This window comes from Chrysemys picta, chromosome 4 (genome assembly GCF_011386835.1).
Source record: "Chrysemys picta bellii isolate R12L10 chromosome 4, ASM1138683v2, whole genome shotgun sequence".
NCBI lineage: Eukaryota > Metazoa > Chordata > Testudines > Emydidae > Chrysemys > Chrysemys picta.
In genome coordinates this window covers 82,151,137-82,170,474 of record NC_088794.1, presented here as the reverse complement: position 1 = coordinate 82,170,474, position 19,338 = coordinate 82,151,137, and the positions used below count along the sequence as shown (strand labels likewise).

At 51.6% G+C, this 19,338-nt stretch overlaps 1 protein-coding gene across 2 annotated transcripts; it reads left to right on the top strand.

The window, feature by feature from the left end:
* The first annotated feature begins 935 nt into the window (after nt 1–935).
* CHST1 (carbohydrate sulfotransferase 1) lies at nt 936–18,270 on the top strand. 2 transcript variants are annotated; one of them, XM_005302229.4, is made up of 2 exons: nt 936–1,879; nt 16,309–18,270. In XM_005302229.4, exon 2 carries the CDS (start codon nt 16,353–16,355, stop codon nt 17,610–17,612), a length of 1,260 nt encoding a protein of 419 aa, XP_005302286.2. In that variant the 5' UTR covers nt 936–1,879; nt 16,309–16,352; the 3' UTR covers nt 17,613–18,270. The 2 variants fall into 2 exon arrangements, with proteins under 2 accessions (XP_005302286.2, XP_005302287.2); XM_005302230.4 differs by lacking the exon at nt 936–1,879 and adding an exon at nt 15,307–15,430.
* Nucleotides 18,271–19,338: the final 1,068 nt, after the last annotated feature.

Here is a 19,338-nt window from a genome sequence, read left to right as displayed (position 1 = left end):
CTAAAATTAGTGTTAAAGGAAAACTGCTGTGATTCTTTATAACATCTCAGACCATCCATAAACAAATACTAAATAAGATGGGATACATAAAAAAGGAATGTTCACCGTACTGTCTCCAGAATGATCAACAGTGTCCCATTGGAAGTTGCTATTTAAAATTAGGCCTCGTCTGACGATGTAGGTTAGGGCACAGAAACTGCAGATCAGCAATGCATGGCAAAAAGGAAACATTCAAAGTTGTTGGAAGGAAACTTCTAACCTATTTTAGGTAATTTAGTTGGGACACTTTGAAATAAACCAAAAAATACTGTAAAAATGGGACTTAGAGCAGCTTTGAAAGTTCCTACTTTCCCCTGCATTCAAATGGGAGCTGCATTTCCTGACCCTCACTCGGGGCCCCCTAGACTGTCATGATGGCATCTTTCTGTCTGATTTTGAATTATTCTTTCATTTTAAATGATACTGTAAGTCTCTTCTCAGACTACTGATCCCTAGCTGCAGCAGAGCTAGTAAGATCCCAGGAGTCATAGAACCCGAGGCATTCCTAACACAGGTAATTGTTACAAAATAAATTTTTAAAAAATTAAAACCAGGCCTCATCAGCCATTCAGAAGCCAGCAATCTGGCCTGAGGCAAGCAAGTGGAGTGGTGAAATGATGCTCTGTCAGTTCACAGTTGGAGACCTGAGTGAGTCTCAGCTTAACCCCTAATGGATGTTCGGTCACATTACAAATTCACAGCCCAGTCTGTCTTGTTGGCTGCCTATGCTTACAAGCAGGACCGGGTTACTGTTCTTCCATCCCCCCCACCTAGGAGCGGCTTTCCTCATTTAGTTCGCTACTGTCCAGAAACAGCAATAAGTGATTTTTTGATATAAACGGAGCATGAAGATCTTTAGGGGGTTGGCCCCTTTAAGACGGAGAGAAGACTTATCTGGAAGCATAAAAGTTCTCTGCTGGTTGGGCAGAACAAAGCAGCTAATGCTGAGGTCTAGTGCCACTGACTTACCCTAGGCAGAATCGACTGGCTCTCCTGCTGCCAATCTCCATTGAAAGTAGAAGGAAGGAAGCCAGACTAGAGATTTGGAACGGGGATGTTTCCCCTACTGAGGCAGTGCAGAGCATGGGCTGTGCACTAACCCTAGAGAGGGGTGGGGATGATGACAGAGCGAGAGAGGGGGGCTGGCTGCATATTTGGCTCTACTGAGCAGGCTGCTTGTTGTGCAGTTGTAGCTCAAGCCCAGAGCAGCTGCCAGCCTGAGAAAAGCTGTGCAAGGAGGGAAAGAGAGAGAGGCTCTGCTCTCACATCCTGGACTGTGCGTGCTGGAAGAGGGACTCGGGGGCTGCAAGGGGAGCTGAGCTGGAGGGGCGTGGACACTGGGACCTGCACCCCATGCCTTGTTTGCTGCTTTCCCTGCGGTCTCCGCACAGGCAGCAGAAGGATTTACCTTGCTTGTTACAGGCATGAGTCCCCATTGCAGCCCCTGCTGAAGCGCCCCCCAGGTGCCTGGCTCTCTCTCTCAGTGACTGGGGGAGACTGGGGGAGGCTGGTCCCCCCCCCCCCCCAGAGCTCCCAGGGAAGGGGGGGCAACTTGTGCCCAGCTCTGTAGAAGCTGTTCCCCTTGGCTGCAGCAGGAGGGGGCAGTGCAGCAGGGACCCCCGGAGGGAGCCGAGCTGTGCGGCTCTCCTGCCTGCCCCCTGGGCCATGCAGAGGGGCCAGTGAGGGCTCAGCCTGCCAGGAAGATGCTGCCGCCGCTGCTCGCCGGGACTGAGGGAGCCTGAACTGCGGCTAGAGGACGGGGCCAGCAGCCGCCCTGGCTCAATGAGCTGCGGGGAGTTCCTGCCGCTGCGCCCGGAGCGGCTCCGCACTTCATCCCCAGGTAGGTGGATGGGGGCGAACCCGGCCGCTCAGGCTCCTGCAGGGGCGGGCTGGGCACGGATGTGCGACCCCCTCCTTCCCGGGCAGCTGAGAAGAGCTCACCGGCTGCTCCTCCCAGGAGAGCCAGCAACGGTGGGTGGGGGCCAGGACTGAGCCCCCATTTTGGGGGGGACCGTACGGTGGGGGCAAGGGCTGATCCCCATTTTTGCAGGAGGGAAACTGCACTGGAATATGGGATTTGCTTTGCTGGCTCAGACCGGGGTGTCCACCCAGCCAGTGGCCTGTCACAGGCCATGGCCAGGTATTTCAGAGGAAGAAATCCCTTAGCAAAGGGATGGGGAGGCGATTCCCATTGAGGCGAGAGGAATGGGGATGATACCAATTTAAGAGGGTGGCATCAGCGTATGGTGGATGATTCCCAGTCAGGGCAGTGAGGCGGCTCAGTGCTGGGTGCTTAGGGGGCTTTACTTATCACCCTTAATAACGCTAGCAACTGTACCAAAAATGCTAGAAAGTTCCAGCCTTGTGCTGAGCTGGGAGGCTGCATTGAGGACACACAGGGCAGAAGGCTTCAGACTCCCATGGAGCTGATCTTTCCTTGTGCAAAAATACTGGGCACTTGAGCTGTGCCGTTTCTTCCCAAGACGAAAGGCATGGGGCGGCAGGGAGGAAGATTTCCTATTCCCCAGCCATACCAAGCACAGGGCAGGGCTCCATGGGAATGCCCCGTTGGCTACTTCCTTCTTCCTACCGGCCCCAGAGGTGATGGGGTGTCTGCTACTTTCCTACTCTCCTGCCCTTGCAACCCTTTCCTTAGCGTTACCTGCCACAACTTTCCAGGGGAATGAAAAATCACCTGGTGTGCCTAGGCGGAGTCATTTCTCCAGCCATTCCTATTTTTCAGACCTTTGTTCTCTCTGCACAGACCAGAGTGACCCTTCTCCTGCCAGATTTGGATTTCCTCTATTCACAGATCCACAATGGTGCCAGTCCTGGGATATGATCCCTTAGGAGCTCCCTCTGGGGCAAAAGGGGAAGCAATTACAAGTGGGTTTTAGCAACCTCTTGATCTTAACCTGGCGGTAGAAATGAGTCTCGGTGAAAACTTCCTTTTCTTTATAAATGATCACCATTGCTTGGAATAATTTCCCTAATGCCACAAGGAGGCCAGACTCCCTGTCCCTCTGTGCAGCCTGGTCTGGTTTGCTTTGGTATTTGTAGCTCTTGGAAGGACTTTAGAGGCTGGAAACAATCAGTTGCTTATATAACTGGATGCTGGAGCATCCTTTAGTCCCAAGCTGGTCTGAACTACCTGAAACAGGTGAGGGGCAAGGGGGTTGAGTTCTCACCAATACCCAGCCTAATGTAAACTGAGGGACTTTTTATAATGGAGATTCCATACAGGAATGCTGAATAGTTAAGGGGTTGGGCTTTTGAAGGATCCAGATATTTAATGAAAAGGGGAAGCAGGGGGAGGAGGGATGGCTCAGTGGAGATCCAGGTTCTAGTCCCTGCTATGCCCTGAACTACCTGTGTGAGCCTGGGCAAGTCACTTAGCTTCTCCAGGCCTCAGTTTCCCATCTGTAAAATGGGGATAATAATGCTTTCTTACTTCATGGGGAGGGGGGGTCCTAGAGAGGAGATGAGAACTGCTGGGATAAAAGCACCACCCATTGAAATATAATGAAATGATGCCCCTATGAACAAGTTGGTCATGGGACAGACAGATAGAAAGAGGGAGTTGCTGTAAGGAGGTTATAATGAGCTTTCAAATAGCCAGAGAAGCTCCTGGTGTGAATTGACAGAATGGGCTGGAAGACAGTTCAGAGGAAGATGGAAGCCAGGAGAAGCTGTACTAGGCATAGCCAGACAGTTACAGACTGAAAGGTAGATGCTGTGCAGAGGGATAACTAGATACAGGTTGATTGTTGTGATAGGAAAACATTTGGGTTGGCTGGGGCTGGAGTTTGTTGCCAACAATTAATTAGCTCAAAATGCCGGTGCCAGCAAAAATAAGGCTCTAAAATAAAATAAATAAACAAAAAAATCACAATCAGAAATCACTATGTAGGATTTCAATGGGGGAGGGCTCATTGTCCTACTGCACATTCTGATGGTGCCTTTCATCCTAAAGGATCCCACAGCCACCTCTGGGGTGGAGGAGGCAGCTTGGCGGATGAACAACACACCACGTAAGAGTAAGAAGGGTTTAGAGCACGGACGCCCTACCCTTAGGAAAGGTACCATGGGATCTTTCATGCAGAACAGACAGGTCCTCAGCTTTTAAGGTCCCATTTGTAGTGCTCACCTTAGCTCGTCAGGAAAATGAAGGGTGCGTTGACCCTGCCTGGATTTGTAGAGAAGCTGTATTCCTACAGGACTAAAGAAGCGGCAAGACTATTCCATGGCAATACTGGACCCCTCCCCACTTCCATCTTGACTGGCCTTGCTGTGCCTAGGTGCCGGGACAGATAGTGCACATGCCTGGGTCCACTGCAGTACCTAGTGGTGGGTGTCTGCCATTAGTAAGGGGTGGGTAGAAAATGGCTCCTTCCTGTTATTTTAAGACCAGCTTTCCCAGTTTGATCCCCCTTTGCTCCTGCGGAGCAGTGTGTGGCACAGCTTATAGAGGGAGATACTAACAGCTCCATCAGAGGCGTCCCAGGTGGCCGCATCTCACCCCAATGGCCCTACAGATTTCCAGAAACTCAAATCTGACTAAGTCACTGTAACTGAGCCAAATGCTCGGCATTAAACCCCATCAAGACCCTGTCTCCCCTGCCTGAATGGCCTCAACAGTTTGTTTTAAGAAACAAAGTCATTCCTCAATCACGGGGTGTCAAGAAGCAGTAGAGCCAGAGCCTGCTGGTCCCCACTGGGCTTTGTTTTGCAATCCTGCAACTTCATTGCTGTGGCTGGGCTGTGAGCTCCTGCAGAAACAGCCCTGCGAAGTGAGAGTCTGGCTGGCCTGTTAACCGGCCAGTGCCGCGAAGAGGCACTGCTGGTCTCTCCATGTCTCTGCTTCCCTCTCTGCAAAATAGGGATAGTAACCATTCACCCTGCCCGGAGAGCATGGTGGGCTCCAGGGATGGAAGGTGCTATGATGAGACAGTGCTACTGAATTATTCTTAGTTACAGGGTCAGGGCTAGGGCAGCTGGGCTAAGATTGTGTAAAAGGTGAAGGGAACTGCAGCAAGTGCATAATGGTTGGTACGGGTGGGTGTGGCACCTGTGCACAAGTGTGGCTAGGCCTTGGGGCAGGTCTGGTTTTTTGGGTGTGTGCCCCCAGAGAAGCCTACTTCAGTAATGACTTCCAACTGCTGCAGTAACGCCAGTGTCAGTGGAAGGGGTTTGGCTCGAGGCTGTAGATTCATGGAGTGGATTTGATATGGCTGTGCGTGTGCACCGCCCTGTGTATCTGTGTAAGTGTGTGTACGTAACTGCCTGCCAGGGGGGTGTCGGCACTGCAGTCCATCTGCTGCTGTCCCTTTCGTTCTTAGACTACAGGACCCTAAATCTCCCAGAGCATTTGATATTCACAATCATGTTCTAAGCTGGTCCCAAAGTCCTGAGTCACTGTATGGTTTCCATGGAAACAGACTTGTTCATTGTAATCAGTTTTGGGGGTAGACACAATGTTTGGTGGCAGCATTGCACACCTGCAGAGAAGGGTCAGCCCCCATCCAGACCCACTGTGGTGGGAGAGGTGTAGGGCTCTACTGGATAGGAATGAAGGGCTCCTGCTTCACTCCTTCTCTCAGCCACAGCAACAGGCTGTCAGCAAGGTGGCTGGCTTTTACTTTGGCTCTCAGTAGGGCTGCGCATGGTGTGATGCGGCACCTCCACTGCCTTCAGGTGCCTCTGGCTTCCAACCCTTTGCCCTAATGGCACGGTCCCTCTCCGCCCTGCTGGCTGTCTGAATCTTCTCCTTCCCCCTCATCTCCTCTCCCCGCTAGCCCTATTTTCACCAGTGAGCCGGGCCTCAATACAGCCCCTCATTTCACAGAGATTGCATAGATGGGAAGGCAGGAGCTGCTGAAAGAGGCTGGGGCACCCAAATCCGGCTAGCAAAGCCAAGAGCATGAAATAGTGAGGGAGAGAGATGTGAGCAGCCTCAGCGACACACCAAAAGAGGAGTGAGCAACCACAAAACATAACCCTCAGGAGCATCAGTAAGCTACCAGTAAAAATAATACATAATTATTATTATTAACACCTTCCATTTTAAAGCATATGCCACTCCAGAGGAATCCAAAAGTACTTTACAGACCATAGGAATTACTTCACTTGCACTGGGTGCAGCCACCTTTTGGGAGGAGCAACAAGTAAGGCATCTGCACAGCAATACTACACAACCTTTTAGGGCAGGGGGAAAAAAGATTCCTGTATTCAGTCAAAGCTACAGAGGGAATTTAGGGCAGCAGAATGGACTAACCTGCATTGGGATTGGATCAGATGATGGATGGGAGACACACCGCAGCTTCAAAGAAGTGACATGAGCTCTTGAATGACCACAAGAGATTTGACAGCACCTCCAGCTGCACAGCACCTCTTAGCACCAGGCTGGAACATTGGGCCCAGCAGATTCAGAGAGCGGAATATCCCCTACACCAATCACTGCAGCAGCTTGCGTTTTCTACTGACCAGATGTAACCTGCTTAGCTTGTAAGATCAGCCATGATCAGAGCATACAGCTGTGCACTCCCATTATGGAACTAGAAAAGCAAATCAGTAGCATCAAACTTGTTAAGAGAATCCCTCGCTCAGGGACTCCGTCCCAGGGGCTTTGCGGTGTCCAGCCACACTTGTTGCTCAGTTTGAGGGTAATTCACTTATACCATTCAGGTTAATTCACTGCGCTGATCTCTAATGCTCCTGGATTGTCAGGCTGGCTTTCTGCCTGCACTGGCAGCAGGATAGCTGTGCCAGCCAGGAGAGGTGGATGCAGGTGTTTGCACCCACCTTTGCCTCCTTTCATGGGTGTTTCACTGCCTTTAACCCTCTTCCTATGAGGCAGTGGGAATCTGGGGTGGGGAGGGGAGACTGGAGCAGCCCCTCTGGAATTTTTTTTTTTAAATTGACACTCTCCATATCCCAGTGCCAAGGAGCATCCTGCTACAATTGGCACCATTCCATTGGTCATTGCATGGCATCTTGGGGATAGCATGGGCCAGAAGTGATCACAGACAGTGTTCAGAGGTCAAGGGGAAGGAATGCCCACCCCAAAGGTTCAAAAATCAGGATTCAGGCCCACAAAACAATGAGACTGGCCCCAAAATGATGATTTAAAAAAAATGTATTGTTTTTGGCCTGTCATTTGATTTTTGAATTCACGATTAGCAATGCCCACTCTCCCAAATTTACTGGACAAGGTGATTTCTGGCCCCCTGTGCAGGCACTCTCACCCCCACATCTGCCTGTCCTCTGCCCAACAATTTATTCTGTCTACCCAGCCTCTGAATCAATCCTGTCCCCTCAGTCCCTGCATCAGTTCTGCCCAGATGTCAGTTCTGGTTGTCTGTGCAACCCCAGCCTCACCTCTACTCCTCCTGCAGCTTGTGGGGTTCTTCATTCTCTCTTCCCAGGCATGACGGGGGTGGGCTGCAGCTAGGTCTTTCTCCCACTTCCAGGCTAGGTATGGCACTGAGGCAGAGGAGCGGGGAGCAGAGCCTCCCTGAGCTGTTGGGATCTTTGTTCTCCCTCCTCCTCTCCGGTGAGACTGGTGTGGGCTCTTGAGGGGTGGGGAGGAAGCAGTGAGCTCTGCCTGCTTCCTGCAGCTGTGCTGATAGGATGCTCTTCCTCAGGAGGTGGGTCAGTGGGGCAGGGGACCAATCAGAAGGGGTTTCCCACAGGCAGGGGTGAAATTCCCATGTGGGCTGGAGCTTCCCTCCTCACCACAAGATGGGATCCAGCCGTTGCAAAAATCCTCTCACTTGCAAAAAAATCACAAGAGTTGGCAACACTGAATTAGCCTAGAGCCCTACCTGGTAGTAGTGGCAGGCACTGGCAGATGAGGGTCATGAACAAAGGACAAGGAAGGGCAGAGTTCAGGTCCCCATGCTGGGTGCTCCCGGCACATGAAAGGTCACTCCTCCCTGCTTGTAGCTGGTGTATTGAGGCAATGCAGCCCATGCATAGCACTGTCAGGTGTAAAAACAACTCACATATAAAGAGGACAATGGGAGCATACAGGCTCAGGTGGTGGGGACAGCTCTCTGTACTCCCCCACCCCATTATCTCCTTCCACAGCTGGGTAGAGATAGAGCCTTGAGCTCCACCTACCCAGGGGAAACCCTGGGTCTATAGCTCCAGCACCGAACAGTTCCAAACAGCCCCATCTCCCTCAGCTGGAAGGAGGGTGGCTTTGAGGTAGGGTGTGTAAAGCCAGGAAGGGTGGGGACGGTAGTCTGCTGGGGGGGAGGGGGCTGTGTACGAGGGTGCAGGGAGGGAGGTCCTGGAAAGCTGTGCCTTCCAGAGCTGGAGAACCCTGGCGAGGTTACACCATGGGCTCCTAGGACTGGGAAAGGCTTTGCCCCTGGCAATGGCTATATTTCACACTGCTGCAACTAGTAGTTTAGCTCCACCAGTGGCAGCACTAAGTTACACAAGGTGCTGGCATTTCTACTACCACATCATCTAACTCTGCCTGGAGCAGGTCCACAGGACACAGTGGGTACAATTCTGGCACCCACCAGTCCCGTGTCTGCCCTTGAATCGCCATTTTGGGGGGGAGCAGGAAATTCTAGACCAATAAACCTAGTGTAGCAGCACCTGCGGGGCCACATTTTCAAAAGAGCGCAGGGCTAGATTTCCAAGCTCTGGGCACCCACCAGTGGAGCTGGATTTTCCAAAGAACTCAGCTCCCATTTAGGCACCTAAATATGGGGCAAGTTCTTGTAAGTGCTCAGCCCCCAGCTGCTGCCCCGTGACACCAATGGGCAGATTTCCAAAAGAGCTCAGTGTGCAATGTGCCCACCTTGTCTGATTATGGTGCTTAAATGGCAGCTGGGCAATTCTGAAAATCTGGCTGCACGGGTGGGGGCTGAGCCCTTCTGAAAATTCTAGCCCTACCACGTGCATGTGTGCCTGCAGCGGTGTGCTGTGTGTTAGGTGTAGTGAGCTGGGGTGTGTCTGTCTCCCCCTCTGGTGGCGTTTGTTACAGCAGCCTGATTATAGGCTCTATGTTTGGCAAGCGGAAGCCAGGAAAAGCCTGGATGGAAGATGATACCCACCCTTGCCAGCAGCTGCCGCTGGGTTAGCACTGTCTGGAACAGCAGTGCCATGGGGCCAGGAGCCGTCTCAGTGACAGCCTTGCCAAGCCACTTGGAGAGGGGAGTGTCCCTTGGCCTTCCTGGGGGCTGCCTGCCTTTCCTCATTCACTGCTTCCCATCCCACCTCTGCATCTGGAGGGGCTGCAGCACAGACTCACCCGTCTCCTTCCTGGTGTTAGACTAAACCCAATAAGTGCAGGACTGGGAGGTGGACCCTCCCCACCTTCACCCTGCTGGGGAGGAGGGAAGGGGGGCTGGGATGCCCAGGCAAGTCCTTAGATGATGAAAGCATCTCTGCTTAAGAGGATGCCAGTTTCAGTGAGAGCACAGGGGTTTCTTTTATACAGCTGTTAGGAGCTGCACTGAACTGGTTTGGAGTTACCTTCCACTTGGGCTGCTCTGGTAGGCGTTGTGCTGTGCCGTCCCTGCTGGGAGTCACCTCTCCCTGGCTGCGCTGAGCTGGGCTTGATGGAAAGTTGCTCATTCTAGATTTGACAGTGACCCAATAGCATGCAATAGGGCTGTTGATGCTGAGAGGTCAGCTCTCTTGCTGAAGTAGCTGTGACAAGCACTGCTGCTGGGAGGCATGAGAGCCTGGCCCTGGGCAAAGGGAGGGAAGACACTTCACACTTTCTTTCAGAATGCAAATCAGGCATCCTGGACGCCTCACCCCAGCAGCTCTCCACTGTCTGCAGCAGGCCAAGGGGCAACAGCCTGCCGGACCGGCGGGTGCTGAGACCTATGAAGGGGGCAGAGAGCGGGCACAATTCAGGCAGGTCACTCACCCCTAGAGTGCTGCCCAGGTTGGGCTTCAGATTTGCTTTCGGTCTCACATGTGTGTCCATACAAATCTCTCCCCCTCTCCCCAGTGCAACCTGGCATAGCTGAAATAGCAAAGGGTGCTGCAGGTCAGGAGTGAGGGGTATCAGCAGAGCTGTGTGTGTGTTTGGGGAACCTGAGAATGGACCAACCGAATGGGTTGTAGGTCAGTATTCAGGTTTAGTGGAAGAATCTAGGCTCCGGAAGCTTACACAGCACCTGGCTTCACTCTGTGAGGCTGTGGCTGGCATGGTATATCCCTCACTTTCCAAGCTCATAGGCCACACCTGCCCCAATATAGTCCAGGAGAAAGGAAAGAAAGTTCAGAGCCTTTTAGGAGGCCGCAGTGGAACTGGTGGCCACCAGAGGGGAATGGAGAGTTCTCTGCTTGGATATTGCACATAGAAAACTGAAGCTGTTTGGCAACGACGCTGCTGTGCCTGAGAGCCGTGTGCGTGTGAGCCTCCCTTTCCACAGGGCCAGGAGCAGAGAGTAAGGGTACATCTATACCCAGCCGCTAGTTCGGCGGCTGGCAATCGAACTTCTGGGTTCGACTTATCGCGTCTTGTCTGGACGCGATAAGTCGAACCCGGAAGTGCTCGCCGTCGACTGCGGTACTCCAGCTCGGCGAGAGGAGTACTGCGGAGTCGACGGGGGAGCCTGCCTGCCGCGTGTGGACCGAGGTAAGTTCGAACTAAGGTACTTCGAACTTCAGCTACGTTATTCACGTAGCTGAAGTTGCGTACCTTAGTTCGATTTGGGGGTTTAGTGTAGACCAAGCCTAAACCAGGGTCTTGCTCTTCGTCTCTCCTAATTGTGAACAATGAGCCTTAGTAACTGGAACGGTGCGATGGGCGTGTGGCTGGGGAAGCATGGGAAGAACATGCAGAGGTGAAAGCTGTGATTGGAGGCGTTGGAGGAAGCAAGAGGTGGTAAGACATAGGCGGGCCCAAAAGAATTCTCTGTGGGTGGGGGTTCGACAGGACACTAGAGAAGCTGTGAGATTTCCTGTATGGATACACTGGTGCCTGGGTCCCTCTGGGGCACCCTCCCTATGCAAGATGGGTACTGATATGCCAAGGCTAGTGTATAGTAGGATCACCAATGGATACATCTTGCATCTCCCTGCTCCCAAGCCACAGCACGGCACTGGCAGGCAGCAGCCCAGAAACCTGTACTAAAACAAAGTGTGGTATATATTTAACACTGGTGAAAGGTGCTAGGTCCAGACCTGATCCTCCTGTTTAGCCCCAGAACACGTTCAATATGGACAAGGGCAGACTTCCTTCTGCCCCATCAGTGTGGCTCAGCCCTGCCTTAGAGTCCTCGGCCCCTCTGCTCAGGCTGTCAGGAAGAGTACAATTTAGTAATTGTGCAGGTTTGGATCATGGACACCTGCCCAATGGGGGTTGAACTGAAAGCCACCAATTCCTCTGTTCTAGGGGCCACCAAACAGCCATCAGAGAGGAAGAACTTGTGGTCACGGTCAGCCTGGGATGCTGGAACTAGGGGTTGGCTTGAACCCCTGGCTTGAAGTAGTACCAACAACCAAATACATGGTAATAGCTCTCAGCACCCCCACTTCAACAATTGTTCCAGCACCTATGTTGGGATGAATTTGACATGGTGGTGAAAGGCGCCTTGCCCCATTCCCAATGCTCCAAGTCATCCCACCCCCAGAAAAACATGCCTGAGCCTCATGTAGGATTATGAGAGCTGGATAAATAAAATCAAGAGTAAAAACACTGGGGGTTTATGCTGGGCTCCATCTCCCATCCCCGTTGTGTTTCAGAGTGAATGACGCTCGCAGCCTCTCCTGAGAGTCAGGCACGTCAGGGTGATGGGTGTGCCACATGCCGCCAACAGCAGAAACCTCTCAGGGGGAAAATCACCAGGAACTTTGTGCTTTTCCAGGCCTGTCAGGAATTTTAATATGCTAAAGCCACAGAAGCTTTGTGGTTGAACAGGCCCTGCATACTAAAGCTGGCCTGGCCAGTTCAGCTCCCTGATAGAACTCAGAAATCCCCACCTAGTGTTATCCCTTAGCTGCTTCTTTCATTTGCCCTAGAGGAGCCAGCGGTACTGGGTTTTAGTGGCCAGCATGCTCGGGGGGGTGAGGGGGGGGGAAGGGGCAGGGAAGGAAGGAAGGAAGGGAGAGAAAGTGTGTGTGTGAGAGAGAGAGAGAGAAACAGGCCTCCCTGCTCTGCTGGGTGTACAGGAACAATGGATTAATTCAGGGAAATCTCAGAGCTGTTTCTCTGGATCAGCGAGTGAGTCTGTGTGTAGAAAAGAGAGGAAAGAAGAGGAGGAATTGGCTAAGGGGAGAGCCTCAGAGGGACCTACTAATATCACTGGGTGATTTGAAAATGTCTGGGTCCATTAAATTGGTTTTGCCTGAAGTTACTGGTCAGCACTTTGATTAGAACCTCAAAGTCCTCTGGCATCTCACTGATGCATATGCAGTCATACGGATAAACAGGCAGCAACATGCAGGCGCATGCACCATACTCTCACAGAGACACGGATACTGGTACATGCAAAGACCCAGCTGCCTATGGTTCTTCTATAGCACCCATCACTGCAAAATTTAATTGTTAATGACAGGTTTCAGAGTAGCAGCCGTGTTAGTCTGTATCCGCAAAAAGAAGAACTTATATGCATCCGAAGAAGTGGGCTGTAGTCCACGAAAGCTTATGCTCTAATAAATTTGTTAGTCTCTAAGGTGCCACAAGTACTCCTGTTCTTCTTTTTAATTGTTAATGTGCAGATCACACAAGCACATATGGGGGCCTACATACATACATAACCGTGTGTGTCATGGCTAAAGGCACACAGATAGTCACACAGAGACACATGCAGAGCCTTATTCACAGATGGAGACATGCACCCAGCGCTGCAGCTACAAGTGCACAGAGCTACATGGAGGCACATTCTGTGAGATGTATGTGTAAGGCACTAAGTCAGGAGGGAAAACAGAATCCCCAGGGGAAGCTCGTAGTGGGAAGGTTGAGGCTGGGAAGCGTCTAAACCACATTGCTACCCTCCAGGGTGGACTGGCTTGGTCACTGTAGTTAGCATTAGCCATTTGAGTTTGATTTCAAACTCTCCTGGGGAGCAGTCTGGGATAGGGGAGGATAGGATAGGCCCCTCCCAAAGTGATGGAGGAGAATCTGGTTGTGATATCACTTAGTTGTGTGCGCACACACCCTTGTGCATATATGGACACAAATGCCAGTGTACATAGAGATAGCCGTCATTGCAATGCAACGCGTGCGCACGCACACATGCCCCCTCCCATCCATACACTGAGAGCAGGTGCCCCGAGCCTGGTTCACAGCTACTCACGAGAGAGAAGAATAGGATCAGTTGCATCACAGCTGTCTCCAATTTACCTGCTCTGCCAGTGAGCAGATGAGCAGAGTATCCTGCGGGCAGCAGGAAAGCCGCGTGCTGGGCCAACCCTTTGTGGCAGGCTGCAGCCAAGGCTATGAGAGAGAATAGAGTGTAGGAGAGCAGGGGAGCTGCGGCAGCTGCTGGCCAGGGCTGCCCCCCCCCCTTCCTTCAACTCCAGCCCCTGTACATGCTCTTCTCCTTGCTGAGCTCAGGGTACTGTTACGGGTGAGCAGCAGCTGCATGCTGGGCTGCCCCTGGAGCAAGCGGATGCTGGTGAGTTCAGACAACAAACCAGCACAGACACCCTGGGGTGCAGAGGGGGAGGGGCCTATATTATCCAGTTCATTAAACAGGACTTTCAAATATTAAATCTTCAAAGGTTATTTTCAATATTTTAAACGCCTGTTTCTAATGCTTGGGGGCCTCGCAGGCCACATGGTTCACAGTCACAGGGTTCCGCCCCTTCTGTTCAAGGGGGCTGGGCTGCAGCCTCACCCCTCTCACCCCCAGGAAACGCTTCCTACTCTTCAGCTTCTCCATCCTTTGCTCATGGTGCTCCCCTTTCGCTTGCTCTTGCCTCTGTGTCACATCCTCACTGCACCTGCCATTTGCACACCCTGTCCCACCTTCAGAACTGGGTTCTGCCACTGACCCCCTTTTGCCAGACTTTCTAGGTTTCCCTTTGAGACTCTCCTGGGACGGATCAGCGCCTTGCCCTGTCCGTGTCTTATAAAGTCTGCCACAAGCTGCTGAAAACACCAGACAACTTAGAAGGAGGTGTCGTCGTCATCGTCACCATCAGCTGTTGTAAGGGAGACCGTGTGCCCAAGGGGATAGTGCACTAGATTGGGACTCAGGAGATGTGTGTTCTATTTCTGACTCTGCCACTGGACTGTTGAGTGACCTTGGACAAATCACTTTGCTGCCCGGGGCCTCAGTTTCCCCATCTGTAAAATAACTATACTGACCACCTTGTAAAGGTCTTTGAGATCTACAGGTGTAAGAGCTTGCTATTATTATTGCAATATGGAGGAGTGTCTAGTCATTGCCCCCAATGCCAACAAGGAGGAAATCACTGTAAAAAAAGTATAAAGCAGAATGAATTAATAAGCTGCCGGGCAGATAACTGTGGTTGTGACAGCAGGATGACGTAGCGTGGGGCTGGGGCCCCCCTCCATTTGAATGCAGGAGGCAGCAGGGATGGTGGGAGGTTGGTTCTCATGTTGTTTGTTTTCCAATAGTTTGATTCTATGAACAGTTGTCTCCACCCCAGACATTGAACGTCTCCGGCTTTCGCATGCGCTCAAACATTGCTGCTTCCCCTCATCAACACCAGGCTGGGCTCCTGCCGAGCTCTGCTTCCACCAAGAGGCCCAGGCCCAGCTCTGCAGGTAGCAAAGGAGTGACAGCTCTTGCTGAAAGCTGCTGTTGTGAACGTACATTCAGTGAAAGCCTCACTAAGGTGCTGAGGGTTTTAGCACTAATTGCTGAGTCTCCATGTTTCTTGCTTTGAATGCTCACAGGCTTGGAAGCAGTGGTGTTTAGGGCACAATATGGGAAGCTCAGTGGTCTTCAGCATAACCCGTCTTTCAGCAGTTTTATTTGCTGCAGCATGCAGAAGCAGGAAAACCACCTCCCTCCACTGCCTCAATCAATCATCTTCCACTCCTGGCAAATATACCCTGTTGTCACATCTGTATTGGAGCACGTGGCCTCATGGCTGCCCTCGAGCCCTGCACCCACATCAGCCACAATCCATTTTTCTAGCTGTTTCTAGGGAGCTGCTCATTCTGGGCTCTAGCTCCCACCGGCAGTGAAAGGAACATGTCCAGCTTCAGGAGCTCTGCCACATGTTAGCAAAGTGCCTTGCATTCGGTCTGTGGTGCTGTCTTTGTCGATAGCCCAAACAGGGAGAGAACATGTGGTGTGTGCGTGTTGTTTCTAATATGCCCAATATCATAGTATCTAGGCACAGGATTGGCCCCAGCTCATGGGGACTCCAGCTGAGAACAGGATCTGAAGGTGGTGGGATTGCACAGCAGCAACTGACGGCAGAACCATTATCACAGGTGCGAGAAGACAAGAATCTTGCTTGATTGTCAGATCCCAGGCTGGGTTTGCAGGGTTGACAGTTAGAAAAGCATGTTGGATCTGGAAGCCCACAATGCTGTGTCAGGCCCATCCAGCTTGCTGACATCCCTTGAATCTGGACTCTGCACCGTGACTCAGGTTTACCAAGCTACCCTGGCCAGGGGGGACTTTGGCAGCTCTAGGAGAGAGAAGTGAATGTGCTGTCACTAGCCTCACTCTGAACAGGCACTTGCTGGCACACACTGGTCACTCTACTGCACTGCCAGCTGGCAGAAAGATGGACTCACCCCGTCTCTAGGTCCCCCGCCCTGTTCTTGCACTCCTACCAGGACTGGCTGCTAGCGACTTTGATTGATGGGGTGACATCTGACTTACATACATTGCACAGCACACAGCCTATGTTTATTGGAGTCCATGAGTTTGCGCAGCTGCCATGAACTCCCCGGGACTGACTGTACATGAAGGTATGTCCATAGTGTAGCCAGGGCTATTGCTCACCTCCTTCCCACAGTCTCGGGTGCCAGGCACAGAGGGAGCTGAGAGAGAGCCATACATTTTCTACATGCCTTTCATGCAGGAAGGACCCTATTTCCTGGGTTGAAATTCTCTGTGGATATGGCTTCTGAGGCTAACAGGGTGTGCCTTAATGTTCATTCATCTTGATGGGATAGGATGGGGAGGTGCGTAGCATGGGAATGACTCCCTGAGCCATACGGTTATGGCTGATATCCACCTTGCTAGAGTGCTTACTGGCCTCATTTGTCATTTCACAGTCCGAGCTCCATTCAGTGCAGGGAATACCCAGGGTCCTGAGCAATATTCCCTGCTCAACTTGTGACCTCTCTTTGTGTTGCAGATACTAAGACAACCTGTAAAGAAGCTCCATGAAGGTGACCAGCCATGCAATGTTCCTGGAAGGCTGTCCTCCTACTAGCCTTGGCATCCATCGCAATCCAGTACACGGCGATCCGAACCTTCACAGCCAAGTCCTTCCACAGCTGCCCCATCCCCAATCCCATGAACTGCAGCCTGAGCCAGGAGACTGAGTCGGCTGAAAGACTATGTGACGAGAGCCCAACCTTTGCTTATAACCTCTCCAGAAAGACGCATGTCCTGATCCTGGCCACCACCAGGAGCGGCTCCTCTTTTGTTGGACAGTTGTTTAACCAGCACTTTGATGTCTTCTATTTATTTGAGCCCCTGTACCATGTCCAGTACACCTTGATCCCAAAGCTGACCCAGAGCAAGAGCACCACTGACAGGAGGGTCATGCTGGGTGCCAGCAGAGACTTGCTGAGGAGCCTTTATGACTGTGACCTCTACTTTCTTGAGAACTACATCAAACCCCAGCCGGTAAACCATACAACGGACCGGCTCTTCCGCAGGGGGGCCAGCAAGGCCCTGTGCTCGCTGCCAGTTTGTGAATCACTGGGGCCAATTGACATCCACCTGGAGGAAGGGGACTGTGTGAAAAAGTGTGGCACCTTGAACCTGACATTGGCCACCGAGTCATGCAAAGAGCATGGGCATGTGGCCATCAAAACAGTGCGGGTGCCAGAGGTCAGTGACCTCAGAGCCTTGGTGGAGGATCCCAGACTAAACCTGAAGGTTATACAGTTGGTGAGGGACCCCAGAGGTATCTTGGCTTCCAGGAGCGAGACCTTCCGAGACACCTACAGGCTTTGGAGGATCTGGGATGGTACTGGCAGGAAGCCCTACAACCTGGATGTGACCCAGCTCACCACGGTCTGCGAGGACTTCTTGAACTCTGTATCCACTGGACTAAACCGACCACCTTGGCTTAAGGGCAAATACATGCTGGTAAGGTACGAAGACCTGGCCAGAAATCCCATGAAAAAGACTGAGGAGATTTACGGTTTCCTGGGTATTCCCATGGACAGCAATGTCGAGCGATGGATACAAAACAACACAAGAGGGGACAGGTCCTCGGCCAAACACAAGTATGGGACTGTCCGGAACTCGGCGGCGACAGCAGAGAAATGGCGGTTCCGCCTCTCCTACGAGATTGTGGAGTTTACTCAGAACGCCTGCCAGCAGGTGCTGGCGCAGCTCGGCTACAAAATGGCGGCCTCGGAGGAGGAGCTGAAGAACCTCTCCATCAGCCTGGTGGAAGAAAGGGACTTCCTGCCCTTCTCGTAACCCAGGCATTGCACCCTCTTTTTGATACGGACTGTTTCTAATTGTTGCCTTATTTGATTTGATTTTATTCCCCCACCTCTCTCTCTCTCTCCAAAATTTGCACTAAATCTTGAATGGGAATCTCAATGGCATTAACGCGAGGAAGCTGCTCCCTCTCACGGTGCGCTTTGGACGCAAGGGCATTGGGTGTCTCAGAGCAAGAGCTAGAACTGTGGCTGGGTAACAATGTTTACAAAACACACACAATGTATAAAACAACCTTCAAGTTTTCCAAACCGAAGGGTACCTGGGGTACTGTACTTTTGCACTGTTTACTTTTACAATGTAAGAGATAAATATATATAATTTATGAATGGTGGTGTCCCCTTGACCATAATTCCCCTTGCCTCCCAGTTCCAAGCAGGTTATGCTGTTAGCTGAATGTGGAATAACCTCCTCGTTTTTCAATCTCGTTTCGATATGTCTGTTTGTTTAAGTCGTGTTATTGGGCTGGGCAGTTAGTCGGTTGCTGATCCATGGTTGTTTGGTAACACCTGTGACATTTCTTTGTGCCAAAAAAAAAAAAATTAGTTGATTGGGCGGTTTGCTAAAAACAAACAAACAAAATTAATGCTTTATCTCTGTGTTTTCTGTAAATAAAAGAGTGCAATGAAACTGACCGTTCCTGGGGGGTGAAATTCAACTGGAAGAGCTCAGTAAATGCAGCTAAGGCATAAATATGACATGACTCCCCCTGCATCAATAGGATTGACCCACCCCGTGGGGTAGGATGTAGCTGTCCCCTTCAAAGCATAGGAATGGCACAAGGGAATGAAGGTGAGGGAGACAGGGTACAGAGATGCAAGCCAAGAGTGGGCTAGGCTGACCCTGGAGACTCATTCGTCACTGGGGAAGGAATGGGGTTTCAGAATTTGCCACTGGCTGCAATTCACTCTCTCTCGCTCAGGTGTGTGCATGTTCGTATCCAAAGTGTGTAAAAATGCAGCTCGTTCAGTAAAATAACAATAATTTGAAAGCGTCTTCTGGCCTGAGGCCTGCTTAGAGGGGATCTTTTGGCAGAAGCATTGACAGGGGCCCATGTAGCGTGCCCAGCAGCCTGGGTATTGCACCGAGAGAAATCACGTGCCCAGGTACTGATCCAATCAACATGGCCTCTGACCAAGGCATTAAAAATAACATAGCCAAAATCCAGTGTCTGACTCCTTTGCTGTAGAATATTAGGGGTTAGTAGGGTGCCCTGCCCTGGAGGTCCAGGTAAAATGCTGAAGATCAGTTTGTAACTTGAAGGGAAAATGGACATTTTTCATCCTTATGATTTATTTGTGTCACAGTAGCCCCGGGTGTCCCAACTAGATCAAGGCCTCATTGTGCTAGAGCCTGTACAAACACATGGCAAGAGACAGCTGCGGCCCTGGAGCACCTACAGTCTAAATAAAGAAGCCAGCTTAAGGGTGGGAGGGAAACAGAGGCACAGAAAAGCCAAGTGTCTCACCCAACATCACACAACCAGTGAGCGGAAGAGCAAGAAGCCAGATCTCCTGGATCCCAAGTCCATCCCCTTATCCACTGGGCACTCCATCTCTTGTCCTTGGAGCAGGCATGGGGACTCACCTGTAGGAGAGCTCCACCGGACAATGGAGCACCTGGTTCAGGGGTTCTCTCGGGGGGAAGGGAGGAGAGAGGTCATCCTAAGGGGCACTTTCTACTTGATTTGTGACTGAGCTCT

Coding starts and splice junctions, on each gene's coding strand:
- CHST1 (XM_005302229.4), top strand. CDS start 16,353: ATGCAATGTTCCTGGAAGGCTGTCCTCCTACTAGCCTTGGCATCCATC.